The sequence below is a fragment of the Triturus cristatus genome, chromosome 7 (assembly GCF_964204655.1).
Source record: "Triturus cristatus chromosome 7, aTriCri1.1, whole genome shotgun sequence".
Classification (NCBI taxonomy): domain Eukaryota; kingdom Metazoa; phylum Chordata; class Amphibia; order Caudata; family Salamandridae; genus Triturus; species Triturus cristatus.
The window spans coordinates 351,314,154-351,332,469 of NC_140590.1; the positions used below are offsets into that span (position 1 = coordinate 351,314,154).

The following is an 18,316-nucleotide window of genomic DNA, read 5'->3' on the forward strand; positions in this document are numbered from 1 at the left end:
TATAGGAGGGTCTGGTGTATTGGACTGCCTAATCGCCAAAGAAGCCAAAGAGCTGTAATTTTACTGCAGTGACTCACCATGTTTGGGTGTAACAGAGGGAAGGAAGACTTGTTTGTAGCACAATGGCTCAACATGGTCAGAGAGAGGTACCCTGAGACTTCCCAGATGAAGCAGAGATGACAAGGGGGTAGGTGAAGCCTGCTCACTGAATTTCTGTTGCACATGTGGGTAAGAATGAAATTACATTTTAACAGAGTACTGGCATTGGAACGCACACTTGAGGGAATGGAAGTGTAGTGCCAGCCACTAAAATTGTTGATGTGATGACAGACATGACTTCTTTTAAAAATATTTGATTGCCTCACTAGAAATTTGGAAGAACAAGTGGAAATGCTTTACCATCTGCTGATGGGAGCTCACCTCAGGGTCCTGGAATCCTGGGATTTTGCCAGAGGCTCCTACCTGTTGCTTGGAAGTAGTTGTGCTAAGCTTGTTGGATCCACAATCTGGTGAGAAAGTACTAGCTCTGAAGGCCTTAGATTCTTTTAGAGAGTAGTACATTTCAAGAGATAGTCATGATGGCGGTGAGGTCCATGCACTGGACAGACTGAATTCCAGGCAAAACGATAAAAGAAAATAGGTGGTGCTTAAGAAGATGACAATGTTTGTTTTGTGGCCTGTGGAAGTTGGATGTACTATTTAATCAAAAAAGCCATTATCATGTGTACGTTATAGATTGTTTTGGTCAAAAGTCATTAATTTGTATTTCATTTTAAAAACTTCAATTCACTGAAAAAACAAAATCAAGAAATGGAGATGAAACAATTTGTAGTTTAGCAAACCATATCTCACCAAATACACTGCTCATAACCTCACACATGAGGCCACAGATAACATCATAAATGACATCAGTCACATCACTTGTGACATCATTGACATCGCATGCCACCCACCACTGCACCCTATTCCTAATTGGAAACAGGGAGCACAGGCTAACGGTAGGTAATCCAGGGATACCAGATGAGTGATCCTACATCGTCCACAATATTGTAATTACTTACGCAGACCCTAGCAGTAGACCGGGCTGTATGGCTAGCCCCACTGTCCATGGCACAGCGCAGTGGGAGGATGCATTTTACGCAAGATGAATGTAGTATATCATCAATAGCCTCAGAAATTCACTGAAAACCTGATACAAGAAATGTATGGTTCCTTCATCTCATAACTAAATAATGTATGATTGAAAACCCCTGAAATGTCATAAAACAGTTAAGGTGCATTTCTACTAAATAAATAAAATCTAAAAACGCCTGAAATAGGCCAGTTATATTTAGCCACACAAATTGTAGCCCCCACCACCATGAAAGAAGCAAAGATTTACCTGCTCAGTAAGAGACAGAATATACACATACTTTAATTAAAATATCTACAAATGTACATATTGGCCTTTTGGGTTGTTCACAATATTTGTATACTCTATTGCCTTATGCAGGTTACATGCAAGGTGGTTCTGAACTTAACATAAGACATTTAATACCCGTAGAGTAGAAGCCAATCAACTGACACTCTAAAATATTAGATACCACAGCAAACTTTTCATCTAAAAAGATGATAGGTCAAGTTAATGGGTAGAATATCAGAGGTCTTGCTGTATTCGCCTCACAGATGCTGTCAGTCCAGCTGCAAAAAGAGAAATGTCTTCCTTTGGAATACGTTGTGTTGTGGCGATCAACAGCACAAGAAGCTAATCAAAGTTTCTGTGTTCTTTTGCAGCTTATATTCCTTTGCAGGTTAGGCATAAAGTGCTAGAGGTGCAGCAGCCTGGTTGGAGGAATGTTTCACTAAATAATTGAATAACTAGTTTCCTTGCAAAACACCGGGATAGTGAATTCCCTTTAGTATATTACAGACTACTAAAATAGGGTAATGTCTGTCGCACCCGGGTTATATGCTAAATGTCTGGACATGTATTTCAATAAAATAATTTATTTCCTTTAAGATCTCTACTGGGAGAACATTAATTTGTCAGATTTTGAATACAAACATAAACACTGAAGTTTCTTGTATCCGGGGATTACTGTATGTGATCACATTATATCCTATTTCATGGCAGTGTTTCTTAACAATAAGCAACTTTTTGTGAAGTGCACCCAAGCTGCTTCCTGGACACTGTAGTGTAGAAAAGGGATACGTTTCAAAAGTTTGCTTCTCACTGGAGAACCATAGAAGATAATTTCTGGTTTATACACATTTGTACTGTGCAAGTCTGTGAACGAGCCTACAAACTGGACAGGTTCATTGGTCCTTGATTTCTGGAGCATAGTTTTCTTTGGACAACGGCATGTTCCTTTCTTTTAAGCTGTGTCTGTAACAAAAACAGTCTCTGAAGATGTGAGTAGGCACTTGTCCTCACATGATACTACCTGATAGAAGGTTATTGCTTGCTGATTCATGTACTCAGTACTGAGGAGCTCTCGTGAGCTCACCCCATGATTCTGAAATACAGCGGAAATTGCACTTTGCTCTATCACACTTGAAGGATCTGCACCTGACTTTGTGGGAAATTATTTGAAGGATGATAAAGTAGATTTGTGTCCCTTTTTTTTTTTTTTTTTTAAGAGGTTTTAATTTGAACTTGACCCGAAGGTATTGGGTATCAGAGCGCTTTACATGAGCACCAGTTTCATTACAGATGGACACATTCATTTTTGTTAGGCGAGGGGAGATTAAGTGATTTGCCCAGAATCACAGGATGTTGAGTGTTCCTGCTAAGACTAGAACCCTGTTCCCATGCTTAGAGGTCGACCGCTCTAGCCATTAGGCTACATCCTCTCGCCTCGATGTGTACAGCAGCGGTGCTTCGGGAGGGCAGTTTGAAACCAGTGTGTGACACTATGCAAGGAAAGTGGTTACAGAAGGGGTATGACAACTGTCTCATGAAATGTCTTTTGAGAAAAGGGTGCTCACTCCATTGTGCCCAACTGATGGAAATTGTGGAAAACACATGGTAGGAGATGGCGAAAAGATAATAGCTTCTGGATTTAGTTCATAACTCTCTGAGTGGAAGGATGCTGAAGGTCCTGGGGAGGTGGCATGTACAGCGTTACGCATAGCAGAGTGGGATAAATTCAGAGAAATTGGCGCTTTAGCAGATGAGGTGGTATTCCTAAGTGCTGAGTCTTGCTCAGTGGGGCAAGGCATTGTCTCCATTTCTGAAAGAGATAGCCCTGAAACAAAGAAAGAGAAGAAAAATATTATTTTGGAACTGATACTAAAATAGATTTAGGACTACATGATGTCAACATTTTTACAATAGCCACCTTCCCCTACAGTTTTTCTCAAACTCTTACTTTCATATTTCTCTGTGAAAATACTCTAACTTGAAAACATGTATATTCTTGCCAATGTAAAATTTGTCAGCATACATTTTTCTGACCAAATTTCAACCAATAATACTCCAATTTTATGTCTGCTAGGATTGTCATTTACAAGTACTCGCACCTACAAAATTCATAGAGTTTCTCCCTCATCTTCAAATATGATTTGATTGTGAAAATATACATTATGAGTGAATTGATGGCTTCTGATAACACAAATATCAACAAAAGGCTTTAAAAAAGTGAGTTTTTATATGATGCTCAGAAATCTTTTTGGGGTAAGCCAGCGTAAATGGAATGGGGCTGTCTAGTACCGTTGACACAGTAATTTCACGTCAGATCTTTAGAAGATACCTGCATTTTAATTACCAAAAAGAAATTATTTTAGTGTGCATATTTTACTTAATATCACATCTGTACTTTTCGTCTATATAGGGATGGTGACCCATTTCCCTCTGTTAATAATAATGACAGGATATTGTTCTGAATTCTAACTTAACAAAGGATTAAGGTACTTTTAAATAACAAATCAATAAAGGCTTTCTATTCTCTTGCTGCCTATTTGATGTGTCAAACTGTATGTCCAATAGCTTTCCATTATAATATATAAAGCACCAAATAACTGTGCTTGTGTATATATTAGTCTTACTCTTTAAATAATTGTATAGGAAAAATTGCAGTGTGCCAATGTTGGAAAGTTAAGCTATTTTTTTAAATTGCTTTTCTTCTCTTACCTTGTAACGAGCAACATCTATGTTTTGTCACAAAAGTGCATTGAACTTAATTTTGCATTTAGTCTCTTTTTGTTACCTCATTTTCATTATTGATCTTCATCAGTTTGCATGCTCCATATTTAAATCTCTTTCGACCTTTCTAATCACTTTTGAGAAGTACCCTTTAGGGACAATTTTTGAATAGCTTAGGCTACATGTTTTAAGATGATAAAAAATAAGTTCTCGGTTAATATGGTTTCTACACATAATCAGCTGTAAATTGAGTAGTAGGTCCCATTTTCATTATTCCTGATTTCAGACAAGACAAACGTACTACAAAAGATGTTGATTTCACCCCATCTTTCGCACCATACATTTCATGTCTCTTAATCTCACACTTGAATGGTCTTTTTCATCTCTGCTTTCCTTCTTTGTTGCTTTTTGCTACATTTCTCCTTCTTTATCCCCTTCCTGCCCTTCTCACTTGTGCTGTGTTTCAAAGTCTAATGATGAGAAATGAGCCTAAGTCCGAAACAAAGAGTACCCCCGACATAAATTAAGCAGAGAGAATAAAAAGGAAGAGAAATACTTCAGCAAAATATGTTTTATGACTACATTTTTAGCTACCATTTTACAAAAAATATCTCCTCGTAATAGCATTTGGAAGCTTGAAATTTCTTATGTGTGTAAGTGCTATGCTTAGTCATACACAATAGAAACAGTCACTTGACAGGAAAAGGAGAGGAATGTGCCATATCTAAGGCAATACAGCTCATTCCTGTCCTTTCCATGCTCTGGTGCCCTTTTGGCAGACTAGTGCCAATATAGGTGCCCGTCAAACCATGGTGTAAGGATGCCGTGTTGCATGCAGGATTGTTTTTGTGCAGAAAGGGACACCTTTCTGCACAAAACATTCCCAGGAGTCATATTCCTCTTTCTATGTGTGTTGCAGAATGCAATTCACATAGAAAGAGGAAGAAACGATGAGAAATAAAGGGAATATGCTACTTAGCAGTATGCATTTGTTCTTGGCATGTAGAGCTGCAGATCTACACACTTTTGCATAGATCGCCATCTGGTGTTGGGCCCGGATGTTTGCAGTTTGTTTTTCCTCTTGGAAATTCTTTGGAAGTCACGAGGTCGGTGACTCCTCCTTTGGATCGTATTGCGCATGGGCTTCGGCTCCATACTCAGATTGTTTTTCGCCAGCAGGGAAAGATGGAGCGTAGTAATAACAGTGAAGAAACCCATGTGTGTTGTATCTAAATAAGATAGACTGGAACAGATACAGGTAGCCGGGGAGGCGGGTGGGCGTGTGTAGATCTGCAGCTCTACATGCCAAGAACAGATGCATACTGGTAAGTAGCATATTCCGTTCGAGGCATATAAGCTGCAGATTACACACTTTTGCATAGACTATATAGCAGTTCCCAACCTTAGCGGCGACCACCGGAATCTGTTGCAGTGGTTTGAAATAGTGTTTTTAGTACAGCCTGGCCCACACTAGCTTGTTGCATGGTTTTCACATCTACACAGTAGTGTTTAGTTAAAGTGTGCGGTGTTGACCATGTAGCTGCTTTGCAGATATCATCTAATGGGATGTTCCCTAGAAAAGCCATAGAAGCCCCTATCTTTCGTGTAGAATGGGCTTTAGAGGGAACGGATAGCGTTCGTTTTGCTTTGTGGTAGCAAATCTGGATGCATTTTACAATCCACCTAGCTATCCCTGATTTTGAGATGGGGTTGCCCTTGTGTGGTGGAGAGAAAGAGACAAACAGTTGTTTGGTCTTTCTGGAAGGTTGTGTTCTTTGGATATAGTAAAGTAAGGCTCGTTTGACATCTAGCGTGTGTAGAGCCCTTTCTGCAACAGTTTGAGGTTGCGAGAAAAATACCGGTAATTCTACGGATTGGTTTAGGTGAAAAGGGGAAGGAATATGCTACTTACCAGTATGCATCTGTTCTTGGCATGTAGAGCTGAAGATCTACACACTTTTGCATAGATCGCCATGTGGTGTTGAGCCCGGATGTTTGCAGTTTGTTTTTCCTGTTGGAAAGTCTTTGGAACTCACGAGGTCGGTGACTCCTTCCTTGGTTCGTATTGCGCATGGGCTTCGGCTCCATCCTCAGATTGTTTTTCGCCAACAGGGAAAGATGGAGCGTAGTAATAATAGTGAAGAAACCCATGTGTGTTGTATCTAAATAAGATAGACTGGAAACAGATACAGGTAGCCGGGGAGGCGGGTGGGCGTGTGTAGATTTGCAGCTCTACATGCCAAGAACAGATGCATACTGGTAAGTAGCATATTCCGTTCGAGGCATATGAGCTGCAGATTACACACTTTTGCATAGACTATATAGCAGTTCCCAACCCTAGCGGCGACCACCGGTATCTGTTGTAGTAGTTTGAAAAAGTGTTTTTAGTACAGCCTGGCCCACACTAGCTTGTTGCTTGGTTTGCACATCTACACAGTAATGTTTAGTGAAAGTGTGCGGTGTTGACCATGTAGCTGCTTTGCAGATATCATCTAATGGGATGTTCCCTAGAAAAGCCATAGAAGCCCCTATCTTGCGTGTAGAGTGGGCTTTAGGGGGAACAGATAGCGTGCGTTTTGCCTTGTGGTAGCAAATCTGTATGCATTTTACAATCCACCTAGCTATCCCTGATTTAGAGATGGGGTTGCCTTTATGTGGTGGAGAGAAAGAGACAAACAGTTGTTTTGTCTTTCTGAAAGGTTGTGTTCTCTGGATATAGTAAAGTAAGGCCCTTTTAACATCCAGTGTGTGTAGAGCCCTTTCTGCAACAGTTTGAGGTTGCGAGAAAAAAAACGGTAATTCTACCGATTGGTTTAGATGAAAGCGGGAAATGACTTTGGGTAGGAATTTTGGGTTAGTACGGAGGACAACCTTGTTTGGGTACATTTGGAGAAAAGCTTCTTGTATAGTAAGTGCTTGTATATCACTGACCCTTCTAAGGGAAGTGATGGATACAAGGAAAGCTGTTTTCCATGTGAGAAATTGCAGTTCACATTTATGCAAAGGTTTGAAAGGCGGTCCCATTAGCCTTGTGAGAACTATATTTAAGTTCCACACAGGTCAGGGTGGTACTCTGGGTGGAATTATTCATTTGAGGCCTTCCATGAAGGCTTTAATGGCAGGCACTCTGAAAAGTGATAGGTGCTGTCTGTTTTGTAGGTAAGCGGCAATTGCTGCGAGGTGTAGCCGAATGGATGTATATGGAGTAGTTTATTTTCTGTAACTCCAGTTCTGTAGCAGGGGTATCTCTGTTATAGTCATAATCTAGTGAATAGTCCCGCCCATGTGCGTGGACCCCAGAGCAATAAAAATAATCTCTTAAATTGTCAAGCCATGCAGACCTGCATCTACACTTAAGAGAGAATTTCAAAGACAGTTAATGCAGCCTATATCCACAGGCTACACTGTCCAGTACTTCAACTAGAAAAAATCCCACCAACAAACACCAACAGCACAGCCTGCCCAGCTTTATCCACAGAGAAAAACCTGCCTCTTCCAGCAAAAGCCTCTGGAATGATAGAGAGGAAGGAATGGACAGACAAGCCCCATAGGCTGCCATTATGTGGCTCAGAACAGGATACTGTGCCTTTAAGAAAACTTTCCAGAACTTTTCCAGTATCCCAGAATGCACAGCAGGTCCCTTTTACTTTCAGTTCTTTTTGAAGGCGTAGCACGCCAGACCTGTAGCATTCCTTATATTAACATTCATCTCTCCACCGGGGAGGAGGGCGGGCACTTATGACTATAACAGAGATACCCCTACTACAGAACAGGAGTTACAGAAAAGAAACTACTCCTTCTGTAGTAGGGGATCTCTGTGTATAGTCATAATCTAGTGAATAGAATGGCAAGCCCATCCCCACACAAAAACGGCGGTGGAGAAGATTACAAAATAATACCACTACTGTGCGAACAAATTCCGCAGCGAAGCCTGCCCAACCTGAGCATCTGCCCTGGCATCCGTGTCCAGACAGTAATGCGCAGCAAAGGTATGGACCGACTTCCAAGTGGCCGCCTTGCAGATTTCTGCAATCGGAACATTACGCAGCAAAGCAGTCGTGGCAGCTTTGCCCCTGGTGGAATGAGCCTTAGGTTTACCCCCTAAGGTCTTATTACCCTTTTGGTAACACAACTGTATACAGGACACAATCCACCGAGAGATGGACTGTTTGGAGGTAGCAAGACCGGTCCTGACTGATCCATAATTGATAAACAATTGGTCTGACCTATGAATATCTTTGGTCTTATGAAGATAAAACTTCAACACCCTCCTAACGGCCAGGGAATGCAGAGACCTTTCCACTGGAGAAGAAGGATTCTGAAAAAACATAGGTAAAGTTATGGTCTGGTTGACATGAAAATCAGATATAACCTTAGGAAGAAATTTAGGATGAGTACGCATAACAACCTTAGCAGCATGAAATACAGTATAAGGTTCTCGGCAACACAACGCCTGAAGTTCACTCACCCTGCGGGCCGATGTAATGGCCACTAGGAATGCCGCCTTCCAGGACAGGTGCTGCAACGAAGCCTTGTGAATAGGTTCAAAAGGCTCCTTCATCAATCCGGACAGCACCACATTCAATTCCCATGAAGGTGAGGGAAGTCTGACAGGAGGGAACACCTTCTTCAAACCTTCCAAAAAATCCTTGACCACAGGGATCTGAAAGAAGGAAGTCTGTGAAGGGCATTTCCTGTAAGCAGTCAAAGCAGCGAGATGAACCTTAATGGAGTGGAAATTAAGGCCAGACTGCGCCAAATGTAAAAGATATGGAAGGATGACATCTTCCTTACAGGTCGTCGGGTCAAAGTTCTTGGATTTGCACCAGATGCAGAATCTCTTCCACTTGTAAGCATAGGAAGTCCTAGTGGAAGGACGTTTAGCCTCCTTCAGTATGTCCATACAATCTTCTGGTAGATTCAAATGGCCATACTGCATCTCAGGAGCCATGCCGCCAAACTCAAAGACGAGAGGCTGGGATGCACCATCCGCCCCCGAACTTCGTGAGAAGGTCCGGCATGCACGGCAGCCACATGTGAGGAAGGAGAGACCGGTGAAGCAGGTCCGTCAACCACCACTGCCTGGGCCATTCCGGGGCAATCAGGATCATCCGCGCCCCGGATTTGGACAGTTTGATGAGCACCGCCGGAATCAGGGGAATGGGTGGAAAAGTGTACAGAAAGCTGTTCGACCAGTCGATCTATAGCGCATTCCCCAGCGTCCCCTTCTGGTAGTACCTGGATGCGAAGTCTCTGCATTTGCTGTTTTCGACGGTGGCGAACAGATCTACGTCTGGAGTTCCCCACCTTGCGAAGACTTCTCCTAGTACCTCGTCGTTTATGACCCATTCGTGGTTCTCCTGAAGCAGCCTGCTCAGTGCGTCCGCCTGAACATTCTGCACCCCCGGCAGATGCGTGGCCGTGATCATCAGTCCTCGGGCCAGAAGCCAGCGCCAGATCGCCTGCGCCTCCTGCGCCTCCTGCGACAGAGTGCGCGATCTCGACCCCCCCTGCTTGTTCAGGTAATACATCGTGGTTGTATTGTCCGTCTGTATCAGCAACGAGTTGGTCTGGAAGGACGGATGGAAGGCCTTCAATGCCAAGTAAACGGCTCTGAGTTCCAGGAAATTGATGTGGTACGTAGAATCCAACAGGGACCACTTTCCTTGTATCTGTAAGTCTCCGGAGTGCGCTGCCCAGCCTTGGAGAGACGCATCCGTCACGATACTCGTCTCGGGAATGTCCTTGTGGAAGGGAACCCCCCTGAGGAGATTCTCCGCTGAAAACCACCATCTCAGAGACTGAGATGGTGGTCCCAAGAACCTGTCCTCTGATCCCACTGATCCTCCAAGCACTCCTGCAGTGGTCTCATGTGCAGCCGTGCATGAGGAGTGAGGAAGATACAGGAGGCCATCAACCCCAGCAGCGAAGACACCTTCCTCACTGTCGCCGATGGAGCGGCCATGAGGTCCTGAGCCTTCCGAAGGAGCGATAACCGTCTCTCCTCCGAAGGAGACACGCTTGCTGACCGTGTATCGATGGAGGCCCCCAAGTACTGTATGCACTGGACCAGAGTCTGGACAGATTTGGCCATGTTGACGTGTAAGGAGTAGTTTCTTTTCTGTAACTCCAGTTCTGTAGTAGGGGTATCTCTGTTATAGTCATAATCTAGTGAATAGTCCCGCCCATGTGCGTGGACCGCGGAGCAATAAAAAATAATCTCTAAAAAGTGACAAATCATTCAGACCTGCATACACCTTTAAGAGAGAATTTAATTTAAAGACAGATAATGCAGCCTATACCCACAGGCTACACTGTCCAGTACTTCAACTAGAATTCCACCAACATCCACAAACAGCACGGCCTGTCTAGTTTTTCTCCACATAGGAAAAAACTCTGCCTCTACCAGCAAAAGCCTCTGGAATAATAGAGAGGAAGGAATGGACAGACAAGCCCCATAGGCTGCCATTATGTGGCTTAGAACAGGATACTGTGCCTTTAAGAAAACTTTCCAGATTTCCAGAACTTTCCCCAGTATCCCAGAATGCCCAGCAGGTCCCATTTACTTTCAGTTCTTTTTGAAGGCGTAGCACGCCAGACCTGTAGCATTCTTCATATGAAAAAATATATCTCTCCACCGGGGAGGAGGGCGGGCGCTTATGACTATAACAGAGATACCCCTACTACAGAACTGGAGTTACAGAAAATAAACTACTCCTTCTGTAGTAAGGGATCTCTGTGTATAGTCATAATCTAGTGAATAGAATGGCAAGCCCATCCCCTCACAACAGCAGCGGTGGAGAACAAACAAGACAAACCCACTACTGTGCGAACAAATTTCGCAGCGAAGCCTGCCCAAACTGAGCATCTGCCCTGGCATCCGAGTCCAGACAGTAATGCGCAGCAAAGGTATGGACCGACTTCCAAGTGGCCGCCTTGCAGATTTCCGCAATAGGAACATTACGCAGCAAAGCCGTCGTGGCAGCTTTGCCCCTGGTGGAATGAGCCTTAGGTTTACCCCCTAAGGTCTTATTAGCCTTTTGATAACACAATTGTATGCAGGACACAATCCACCTAGAAATGGACTGCTTAGAGGTCGCAAGACCAGTCCTGACTGATCCATAATTAACAAACAATTGGTCAGACCTACGAATATCCTTGGTCTTATCCAGATAAAATTTCAACACCCTCCGAACATCCAGGGAATGGAGAGACCTTTCCGCTGGCGAAGAGGGATTCTGAAAGAACGTAGGTAAAGTTATGGTCTGACATGAAAATCAGAGATAACCTTAGGAAGAAATTTAGGGTGAGTACGCATCACAACCTTAGCAGCATGAAATACAGTATAAGGTTCTTGACAACATAATGCCTGAAGTTCACTCACCCTGCGGGCCGATGTAATGGCCACTAGGAACGCCGCCTTCCAGGATAGGTGCTGCAATGAAGCCTTGTGAATGGGTTCAAAAGGCTCCTTCATCAGTCTGGACAGCACCACATTCAAGTCCCAGGAAGGCGAGGGAAGTCTGACGGGAGGAAACACTTTCTTCAAGCCTTCCAAAAAATCCTTGACCACAGGGATCTGAAAGAAGGAAGTCTGTGAAGGGCATTTCCTGTAAGCAGTCAAAGCAGCCAGATGAACCTTAATGGAATGGAAATTAAGGCCAGACTGCGCCAGATGTAAAAGGTATGGAAGGATGACATCTTCCTTACATGTTGTCGGATCAAAGTTCTTGGACTTACACCAGATACAGAACCTCTTCCACTTGTAAGCATAGGATGTCCTAGTGGAAGGTCGTTTAGACTCCTTCAGTATGTCCATACAATCGTCTGGTAGATTTAGATGGCCATATTGCACTATTTCAGGAGCCATGCCGCCAAACTCAAAGACGAGAGGTTGGGGTGCACCATCCGCCCCCCGAACTTCGTGAGAAGGTCCGGCCTGCACGGCAACCGCATGTGAGGAAGGAGAGACCGGTGAAGAAGGTCCGTGAACCACCACTGCCTGGGCCACTCCGGGGCGATCAGGATCATCCGCGCCCTGGACTGGGACAGCTTGACGAGCACCGCCGGAATCAGGGGAATGGGTGGAAAAGCGTACAGAAAGCTGTTCGACCAATCGATCCATAGCGCATTCCCCAGCGTCCCCCGCTGGTAGTACCTGGATGCGAAGTCTCGGCATTTGCTGTTTTCGGCGGTGGCGAACAGATCTACGTCTGGAGTCCCCCACCTTGCGAAGACTTCTCCTAGTACTTCGTCGTTTATGACCCATTCGTGGTTTTCCTGAAGCAGCCTGCTCAAGGCGTCCGCCTGAGCATTCTGCACCCCTGGCAGATGCGTGGCCGTGATCGTCAGTCCTCGGGCCAGCAGCCAGCGCCAGATCGCCTGCGCCTCCTGCGACAGAGTGCGCGATCTCGACCCCCCCTGCTTGTTGAGGTAATACATCGTGGTTGTATTGTCCGTCTGTATCAGCAGCGAGTTGGTCTGGAAGGACGGAAGGAAGGCCTTCAGTGCCAGGAAGACAGATCTGAATTCCAGGAAATTGATGTGGTATGTCGATTCCAAAGGAGACCACTTTCCTTGAATCTGCAAGTCCCCGGAATGCGCTCCCCAGCCCTGGAGAGAAGCATCCGTCACTACACTCGTCGTGGGAATGTCCTTGTGGAAGGGAACCCCCTTGAGGAGGTTTTCCGCCGAACACCACCACTTCAGAGACTGAAGAGCATGCAGCGACAGTCGTATCTTGTCGTCCCAAGAGCCTGTCCTCTGATCCCACTGATCCTCCAAGCACTCCTGCAGTGGTTTCATGTGTAGCCGTGCGAGAGGCGTGAGGAAGAAACAGGAGGCCATCGATCCCAGTAGAGAAGACACCTTCCTCACTGTTGTCGATGGAGCAGTCCTGAGGTCCTGAGCCTTCCGAAGGAGTGATAACCGTCTCTCTTCCGAAGGAGACACGCTTGCTGACCGTGTATCGATGGAGGCCCCCAGGTACTGTATGCACTGGACCGGAGTCGTGACCGATTTGGACATGTTGACGTGTAACCCCAGCTTGTGTAAGAGAGCGCACGTCCATTGGAAGTGAGCTTGTGCTTCCGAGAAGGATGAAGCCTTGATCAGCCAATCGTCCAGATACGGGTAGACAAACACCTTGTTCCTCCGCAGGTGTGCCACCACCACCGCCATGCACTTCGAGAAGGTCCTGGGCGCAGACTTTAGCCCGAATGGCAGTACTGTGTATTGATAGTGATTGGCGCCGACTTGGAATCGCAGGAACTTCCTGTGCTTCCGTGCTATGGGCACATGGAAGTACGCATCCTGTAGATCTATGGCACAGAGCCAGTCTCCCCGTTGCAGCTGAGGGTAAATCTGGTGCAACGATAGCATGCGAAACTTCTCTCTGCGAATCCATTTGTTTGCCTGTCGCAAATCCAGGATGGACCTGAACTCGTTCTTGTCCTTCTTGCGAACGAGGAAGAACCGAGAGTACAGACCTCTTCCCCTTTGAGACAGAGGTACCTCTTCTACCGCCTTTTTTCTCAACAAGATGTCTGCCTCCGCCTGGACCTCTCTCAGCTGGAATCGAGAGCTGACCGGCGGAATCGCTGGAGGCGGGCTGATAAACCGAAGACCGTATCCATTGCAAACAATATTTAGCACCCACTGTCCTGAGTAATTTTTCTCCACTCTGCCGGAAAAAATTGAATGCTTCCCCCCACTGGAGTGGGTAACGGTTGAGGGGGAAGTAGCCGCTCAGGGCCGAGACCCTGCCGGGCCCTTGGTAGTGGTAGTAGCCTGCTGGCCTCCTCTACCCCTCTGGCGCTTCTGGAAGGGCTTGTGGAACTGCTGCTGTTGTTGCTGCTGCTGTCACGAGCCCTGCCCACGCCCTCTGCCCGAAGACCCAAACCGCCTCTGGAACGGGCGCTTCTTCTTCTCGGCCTTCTCCAACCCGACGGCCGTCAGGGTTTCCGCCTCCGCCTTCATGCGGGCCATCTCATCATCCGCATGTTTCCCGAACAGGGTTTCCCCCGAGAAGGGCAGGTTGGCCACTCTTTGCTGCGCCTCTGGCTTGAGGGACGTCAGGCGCAACCACGAATGCCGCCTCTGGTGGACGCCATGACAGTAGGCGTGGGCGGCCAACAAGGATACATCCGCCGCTGCGCCGATCACCTGATTAGAGACCAGCATGCCTTCGCGCACTGTCTCCAAGAAGTCCTCCTTGTCCCGGGGCAGCAGGTCCGCATACTGCTGCAGGGACTCCCACAGGGCCCGGTCGTAATGGCCCAACAAAGCCCCTGCACTCGCCGCCTTCATGGTGGTGGTGTCGTAATTGGCCCGTCCGTGTTGGCGATTAGCTGAACCTACACGTTGTCCTCCTTAACTTGGCTGTATATGATAAACGCCATTTTGAATACTGCGGCGGCCATCTTAGATCCTGAGCGGCCTCGTGGCCGACGTGCCCTTTAGTCCTTTGTCCATTCCACTGATTACTCACATCTGCCCAGCAACAGGATTTTTAGTACTGGTCAAGCCACACATGCGCAGTTCTCACTGACCCGTATACCTTCAGGAATGTGCCGCTAACTGACCAGCGGGTTTGAAACCCTCCAATGAACTGGCAGTATTCCAAAACATGACTATGTATGTCTCTAAAACTGCGTCTTAACTTGTGCCGCCTATCTTTTATTGCCCCAAAATTGTATATAAACGGGGTCACACCGGTGTTCGGTGTGATACCTTTTGCAATACCGAAGGGTGTTGTTTGAGTGTACCACCACCCCATGGGGTCTTAATAAACTTGTTCTTTGCCTTTTACAGCTTCCGTGCCAACAGTTCTTTTGTGTATGTGGGTAATCTCTGGAGCGTGTAGGCCTTGGGAACCCCGAAATACTTCAATTGGCGACCACGAAGGGACTCATCGGCGACTCGGATGCCCGAAGGAGAGGTCGTGACGAAGGCTTGGAAACTCGCCATGGATGCGCACTGCCACGAGTGACCCGAGTCTTGGCTGCCAAGGTGTTTTTTCCTTTCCTTCCGATCTGACCTTCCAGGTGGCGCCGGTCTCCGACTGAGTTTTCGAGTGTCCGCTTTACTGAGAAAGTGCCGTTTGGCTGATTTGGCTTACAAGACCTTGGCAGTTGGAATCTGGACTTTTGAGAATTGGTAAGCTTTGTGTTCGATAAGGTAGTCTTCGGGCGCTTACTGAAGTCTTGAGATTTGTGATCGGTGAGGCAGTCTTCGGACGCTCGCCGAATTTTGTGAACTTTGATCTGAGTTAGCTAACATTTTGGATTTGTGATCTTTGAATTTATATGTGTAGTGCACTTCACATAGGCAGGCATGTAGAGATGTTTCTCTAACTTTGTTTTTTTCATTTGAGCGGCACAATCGTGTGAAGAACTGTAAGTGTCATTTGGTCTGGTGTCACGCTTTTGTGATACTTTTCGAACATGCCTGTTTTCAGCAAGCTCCGGGGAATGTGTTGCTTAGGAGATGATGCATCAATTAGGTTAGCGGAATCACAGCCGGCTCCCCCAGAGGGAACACCAAATAGGGACATGTATATCAAGCACGGCCTTCCACCTATTATGTACAGTAAATTATGGCATAAGTACACTAAGGCCGATTCCGAATTGCAATGGCCCCTACACGGGTCATACGATTTGAGTAAAATCCAATTTGTCGAGCAGTGTATGTTTCAACGTAGGTCTAGACAAAATATGTTTGATTGTGTACGAATGTGGGAGAAAGTGGCGCGTGAACGAATGAAGCGTGAGGTTGCCTTGGCGGATAAAGAGCAGCGTAAGGCTGCTCGGGATAAGGCTTTACAGCTTGAGGAGAAGGAGGCGCAGGAGAAGAAAGAGAGGGAGGAACGGGAACGTAAATTGCAAATGACTGGGCAGTTTCCTATTCGCCGACCGCTTTATCCTGTCCTTAATAATGAAATTGATGATTTTTCTTTGTTAGATCGGTCACCGCCTCCGTACGTTTCACCGACGGCTCCGGCTGCGGATTTCGAGGATGATGGGCAGATTCAAGTGAGCCAGAAAGGGGTATCGGCTCTCAGGTTTACTGCGGAGAGGTCCGCTCATTTGCGCAGTTGGGCTCGTAAAGTGAATAAGCATTGTGTTACTCAGGAACAGGTGGTAGCGGAGAAACAGGGGTGGTCGGATCTTGAATTAATGTATTTTTTGTCCATTTTAGCGGATGAAGTTGTAAATGCATATCGTGAAGTTTCTGAAACGTTAGAACCTAAAGCTTTGTCGGTATATCGTGAGAATTTAGCTAAAGGTGATTTTGATCTTACAGATGTGGATGACCTGTTTAAACATTTGATTGCGCTGCGGGATGAGACGACGTATTTGCGCCAGGAACTGAAACGGAGGAAAGAGGAATCCGAGCCGGGAAACGACGGGGCGGTTAAGGAGTGTTCTCTTCGTGGTTCAGATAAGAGCTCTGCGTTGCATGTTATGCCTATGCGTGAAGCCGCGCCTTTGTATGTTCCACCAAAAGGGGAAGGTACGGATGATGATAAATTGTCAAAGGATGCGAAGGGATATTTTGTGTACAATTGGGTGTATACACCATGGAATAGAGCAGATGTCATGGCACTTAAAAACTCTTTACCTGATCTCCGAAAGAACCCAGCGGCATTCTATGAGGGGGTAGAGGGGGCTATATCGTCTTGTGTGATGACTCTTGTAGATATAGATTTGTTTTTTGGGTTAATTTTACCACCTGATATGTGGAGGCAAATTCGTAAAACTAATGATGAAACGATTTTGGGGGGGACCTGGAAAGAGATAAATGCTGCAGATTTAGATAGAGAACCAGCATGTAAGCCCTGTCAGCTAATTCTAGATCTTCCGGCAGCTATTTTGCATAAATTGAAAACGCTTGTTCCTGCTAAAAAGATAGATTGGACCATGTTAACGTCGTGCAAGCAGAAACCAGATGAAACAGTCTCAGATTTCTTTACACGCTTTGAGGAGGCATTTCATGATTACAGTGGTCAATCTTTAACTGACGATACGGGTCGGCATTTGTTTGTAGATAAGTATGTGGCTAATCTCCTACCAGAGATTGCAAAGCGATTGAAGTCGAGTGAGAGTTCCTGGGCCACGGCGACCCCTGCGTCCTTATTAACTATGGCTCAGTACTATGAGCGGCAGGAAGTGGAGGCTAAAGAAAATGTAGAGAAAAAGACGAAGGAATTGAAAACGAAGGTGATGTTGGCACAGGTTCGGGGAACACAGAGTAGAGGGAATGATAGAGGTAGACGAGGTGGAGGAAATGTGTCGTATGGCCGTACGGACATTGCGGAGGATCAGTGTGCTTATTGTAAGGAGTTTGGGCATTGGGCCGATGATTGTCCGGTACTTCGTGAACAGCGTAGTCAGCGTGGTCGAGGCAGTGGAAGGTCAAGAGGAGGTTATACTGGAGCGAGAGGTGGCGGAGGTGATCGTAGACAGGTTGAGGAGAGGGGCCGTGGTCAGGACGAACGAAATACGTTTGATAGACGGAATCAATATCAGATTTTGGAAGGAGAGAATGTGGAACATCAGGATTATGTGCATGCATAGGATCGCGTAGGATGGGGTAAGGAATCAGTCGAAGTGCCAGTAGATCAGCAAGGTCCATATGTAACAGCGGGTATTTTGGGTTCTACTGATCAGTTTCTAGTCGACACAGGAGCTACTCGTAGCGCTTTGTCGAAAAACTTGGTTCCGAGGGCTCCCCTGTCTGGCGAAATGGTTACGTGTGTAGGGTTTGATGGCACACCCTCCCCCAGCCCATTGTCCAAGCCCCTTGCACTATGTATTGACAAGTACTTTAGTTTTGGCCAATTTTTGTTATCGCCCCATACCCCAGATAATATCTTGGGCATTGATTTACTCAAATATTTTCGAGCAACAATACGCTGCGCTCCAGAAGGAGTGCGGGTTATTCTGAATGACAACTACCCTGATCCTGATGACTGCCCTACACGTGACAGATTTTGTGTCATTTTAGATATTCCCGCCTTGGCCTCTCTGCCGCACACGTTGTGGGCGACATCAGATACGGATGTGGGAGAGATGCGTATTCCACCAATCCATATCACTGTTAAGGAGGGGGCCCCTCTACCACGAGTGCCACAGTATAAGATCTCGAAGGAAGGTGAAATTGCACTAACACATATTGTTCAGGATTTGATTT

The 18,316-nt window shown here is 45.9% G+C and overlaps 1 protein-coding gene across 9 annotated transcripts in view; it reads right to left on the reverse strand.

Moving 5' to 3' along the window:
* Nucleotides 1-1,387: 1,387 nt before the first annotated feature.
* Nucleotides 1,388-18,316, reverse strand: part of LOC146809646 (uncharacterized) — a 275,512-nt gene continuing 258,583 nt past the window's right edge. For all 9 annotated transcript variants that reach the window (XM_085616503.1, XM_085616502.1, XM_085616499.1 and 6 more), the window contains one exon: nucleotides 1,388-3,227. In XM_085616503.1, the coding sequence (XP_085472629.1) occupies nucleotides 2,935-3,227 (293 nt within the window). In that variant the 3' untranslated portion in view covers nucleotides 1,388-2,934. The remainder of the gene's footprint in view (nucleotides 3,228-18,316) is intronic.